The 4,741-nt window shown below is 46.7% G+C and overlaps 1 protein-coding gene across 1 annotated transcript; it reads right to left on the reverse strand.

Annotated features, from left to right (window-relative positions):
- Nucleotides 1-647: 647 nt before the first annotated feature.
- LOC135379151 (uncharacterized) lies at nucleotides 648-1,892 on the reverse strand. Its single transcript, XM_064612403.1, has one exon. It carries the CDS (start codon nucleotides 1,890-1,892, stop codon nucleotides 648-650), a length of 1,245 nt encoding a protein of 414 aa, XP_064468473.1.
- Between the last annotated feature and the right edge of the window lie 2,849 nt (nucleotides 1,893-4,741).

The following is a 4,741-nucleotide window of genomic DNA, read 5'->3' on the forward strand; positions in this document are numbered from 1 at the left end:
AAAAAGAGATGGACTACATAAAGACAGATCTAATGCCGAGAAAGATTGTGTAGCGGAATGTACGTACGTAGGTGACCCTGTATTCAAAAGACAGATGGAAGATGATAGCAAGACCTTTTCTATCATCTTTCCCCGACAGTCGGTCCTTGTACTACCCCAGAGTGGGTTGTGCGCGTTAAAATCGCCTAAAAGAATGAAAGGATTTTGAAGTTGGCTACATAGATCTTCTATGTCGTTTTGCGTGATGGATGCTGTTGGGGGTAGATAAACGGAGCAGACAGTGATTACTCTGTCCAGGCACACCTGCACTGCTACAGCCTCCAACTGTGTGTTGAGGTTAACTACCTTGGCTGGAATAGACGCTCGTGTGACAATCGCCACACCTCCAGATGAACGATTCGTGTCATTTCGATCCTTTCGGAATATGTTGTGTCTACGTAAAGGAGTTGGAGAGGAAGTATTCAAATAAGTTTCCTGTACACAAAAGCATGCTGCATTATAGGTATCGAAAAGATCATTTACGTCATCTAAGTTTGAAAACAAACCTCGGCAATTCCATTGGAGGAAGTGGTTCATAGTCGCGCTTATTCCAAGAAGAAAGAAAACGAAGCGCAGCACTTGGTTATGCCGACTAAGCAACACTTGTTTCATTTAGGCGGTTGGACCCTTCGCGGGGGTGGCTTCTGTGGTTCACCTGTCTTTACTCCTCTTCGTCTGCCTTTTTCTCGTTTTTTTCTTGGATGCATTTCAGGGAGGCTTGATGATGATTTTTGCGACATTCTGTCGTCATCATCAACCTCCATGCTCTGAGTGCTTTTTTGGGTGGGGGTTGTCACGCCTCCGTCCCAAATCGACTGCAGACCATCGGCTTTAGAAAGAGCCGTGGCTGCTTCTTCTTGGCCAGTTGGACGGCTGACCTCCGTCGCAGCTGGAGACACCTGAGTGCCCCCAGCTTCCTCTTGGGGAGTGTGGGGTGGAGGCTCAATAACCTGCGAGCAGGTTTGAGTCTCCACGGATTTCCTCTGTGGTGCCACTCCCCTGCGCACCACTTCGGAGAAACTGCCTTTCTTTTGAAATTCGTGTTGCGTTCTAGCCGCTTTATAGGAAATATTCTGCTCTGTTTTGATTCTGATTACTTCTTTCTCATCTTTCCAGCGTGGGCATGATCTTGAGTATACTGGATGGTTACCTTGGCAGTTATTACAACGGTATTCATTACTGCAAGACTCTCCTGTGTGGTCTTTGCCAGCGCACTTTGGGCATGTCAGATGTCCGCGACATGCAAGTGAGCTGTGCCCAAAACGCTGGCATTTGAAACAACGCCTCGGATTTGGCACGTAGGGTCTGACATTACAACTTAGGTAACCTGCCTTGATGTTAGTGGGTATCGTGTGCAGTTTGAAGGACAGAATAATGTGTTTTGTGGCAATTTCCTTGCCGTCCCTTCTGATCGTGATTCGTTTTGCGCATATTACGCCTTGCTCACTCAAACCCTCTTGAATCTCAGCCTCTGTACATTCGATCAGCTCGTCCTCCGAGATCACGCCCATCGTCATGTTCAGTGTACGATGTGTGGTAACAGTTACAGCAACATCCCCAATGTTTTTCAATGTTTGCAATGCAGTGCTTTGTCGTTGGTTCTGAACTTCAACCTGGATATCCCCAGTGTTCAGTTTTTTTGCCTTATATGATTTTCCTATGACTTTTTCCAGCTCCTTTGCCACGGCAAAAGGGGAGATTTTTGTCAGTGATTTTCCGCCTTCATTTGACTGAATGACAAGAAACTTGGGGAACCAGGGACCTGGGGTATGGTCAAGAAAATTCTGCGTAAGCCTTTCGGTGCGGCTCCTTTTCAGGTGCCGATCAGTTTCTTTGGAGTTTTCGTTATCCATATATTTTGGTTTTCCATTCAGTGCAGTAGGTGTGTCGGCCACCACCGACCCCAACCAAGGGAACGTGCTCTGCACACTAACACATCCTTCTGCACTATACCCAAGTGCAGCATCAACGGAGATTGAAAGAACTGCCCAAGGTTGACCCTTGCCGCCAAAGAAGGTGAAGAGAGGAAAAAGAAGATAGTGAAGGGAGTGGAGAAAGAAAAAGCAATGAAAGGTGAGATGGCGACTAGCTGAATAATCCTGGCCGGGCCTTCCGGGACCACCCGACTATGGGAAGCAGGGGCCAAAGCGGTGTGTTGCTTTCCCGGAGGGGCCCCGAAGGGTCCTAAACAACCTCCGGGTCCACTCAACCGCCAGGATCCCCCTTTCCCCAGACACGGGAAAGCCACGCACAGCTATACGTGGGGGTCTCCCTCCTGCGGCGACCCAACCGTGAGTGCAGGAGGGGGCTACTGCGGCTACTGCCGGGCGATGGGGGCGCCAAGTTCCCGACGCCGGGGCATTTTGAGGTTCATCAATAGGCATGATCTGATTACTGTGGAGCAATCTGGTTTCCAAAAAGTATGGTTAATATAGTTTGCACTCCTTTGCACTGGATGTGTACTTCATCAGGTACACAAATAGGTGCACAGTAGGGAATCACTACATTTCCTTCGCTTCTAATTCCATATCGTTTTCGTCTTTTACTGTTACGCTACATAATCGTTCTCTACATGTGTACCTATCTGTATACCAGACGAAGTACAGGCCCTCCACGGAAGCTCTTAATTTTTTGATGTGCTCCATCTTTGTTGCGGATTCCCAGTGCTTATTTTTGGACAGACACTACCAGGATCCCTTTAGTCAGTGGGATATCTGAGAAATCTTCACCAATGAGAAATGGGTTTCAGCCTACCACACTTGCCCTGTCCTTCTGAATTTACTAACACGTCAAAATGTCTGCCTTACTGCTTTATTGATGACCTGCGGCTCAAATTTACAAACTGTACCTTTCTTTGTCATCACAACATTACTATCGATGACCAAGGTTGTGCACACACTGACCCAGGTTTGTCGAGCTCATATCTCCTGTAAGAAGACAGAAATATGAAGGATAAACAGAGTTATGCTTTGCCGTCTCAGACTAAGAAACGCACAAATTGGATATGATTAAAATCACTGGCACATGTAATAAAAGACTTGGTAAACCAAAGAAAGAAATCGTGAAAGCAACTAAACAAGATTATTGTTACGAAGGTCTCGTAGATCAGGTTTTCTTAGCAATTCTCAAGAATCATATAACTGTTGCTTGCCATGTGTGACGGATGCACTATGGACTGTAGCATATTATCATCAAGGTATTCGTTCTTCCGCGTGAAATGATACGCTGTCACTCAGCATTGGCAATGGTTTTCAATCTTGAAACTTGTGCACCGCGTCTCGTACAGTGTGTTATACACTGCAATGAGCTAGCCAAACACTGAGGCTGCAGCCTGTCCAACTCTCTTCTTGGAACTATAGCTGCCCTCCAATGCACACTTGAAGCATATCGGTTCCAACTGGATGCATCTGCAGGAGTTAAAAGACGTGGAAAATCATACCACGTCAATAACTTGGTTGGAGTGGTTTGAAGATCCACAACTTCACAATACAGTCGTCCAACATACGAGTTGGCTGTAGCGGCGGAGCTGGTTAGGAATTTGGAAGAAGCTAGGAAGCATGTTAGAATTTTATTTTGGCAGTGAATTTACCAAGCGCACAAGCTGCAATGACTGCTTTGAATAGTCTTTTGCGCTGGCCCTTGCAACTCCAGCACGACACGCGCCTTCACTACAGCCAGAGAACTACTTATAGGTTTATCCAATGGTAATTTCCTAACTTAAATCTCCGGTTTTACACTCACCAAACGTCGACCAGTTCTGTGATTATTTGCTGCGACATTGGGTCCCTTAGCGGATCCCGGAATGAATTTATTTACAAACTGTTGTTTGTTTGAAATAGCCCGGTGCATGCAATATAGACTTATTTTTTGTGCTTGATATAGTGCCGTCAAAACTATCACAATTACCACAATTACTAGCTGTATTACATTTCCACGTGCCTGTATGCGCGTATACGGTTTCGCACCGGTTTCGTTTTGTCGTCTGCCATATTGGCAGGAGAGATATGAGCGAAATTTGTAATTTCATGCTCGCGCAGGGTGTGGGTGGCTCGGTAGTTTGGGAATACTGGAGCGAGTGCGAGAACACCAAATATTCTCACCTCTTGCCTGATAAAGTACTTGGCCTTCAGAAGAGGAAAATGAGTTGCGCTGCGCATGCGCTAGCAGAGACATCACGTGTCGCTCTTTGCCGCCGCCTTGTCGTCTGCTCGCTTCGCGTGCGCATGCGCTAGCAGACAGCGGTTTGCTTGAGGATGAATTTTTGGTAGTGGTGAAGCCAGTGAAGCAGCTTTGGTGAATATTCCGTTCAAGCTCCTCGTTGGACGTCGTCGATGTTCACCAGGTGAGGAAACGTTTCAGTAACACCTGCGAGTAGCATGTTCGGTTCAAAAGGTGAGGCCGTCTGAACAAAATTGCTCCATGGGCCGTTCTGCAGATTGCAACAAATGCAAGTTTTTCTCAGCTGCACTCTCTTAGCCCAGGCAACAGCAGCACCACGTAAATGTACACAACTTCCAAGCGAATTAAGACGTGCGAGTGCAGGTAAGTACGTCTCATGCTCTGTTTCACTAATACACACATATCATTCGCGTTGAACGCACTTATTTTGCAGGTCTTGCAATAAATGATTCAGTGGCATAAACCGCCAGTCTGGCGTGTAATGTACACCCATTCTGCTGAGTTCCAGTGGCGTGTTCGGACT

The sequence above is a fragment of the Ornithodoros turicata genome, chromosome 1 (assembly GCF_037126465.1).
Source record: "Ornithodoros turicata isolate Travis chromosome 1, ASM3712646v1, whole genome shotgun sequence".
Lineage (NCBI taxonomy): Eukaryota > Metazoa > Arthropoda > Arachnida > Ixodida > Argasidae > Ornithodoros > Ornithodoros turicata.

Excerpts from the sequence above, each read along its gene's own strand:
- LOC135379151 (XM_064612403.1), bottom strand. The coding sequence starts at position 1,892 with ATGGATAACGAAAACTCCAAAGAAACTGATCGGCACCTGAAAAGGAGC.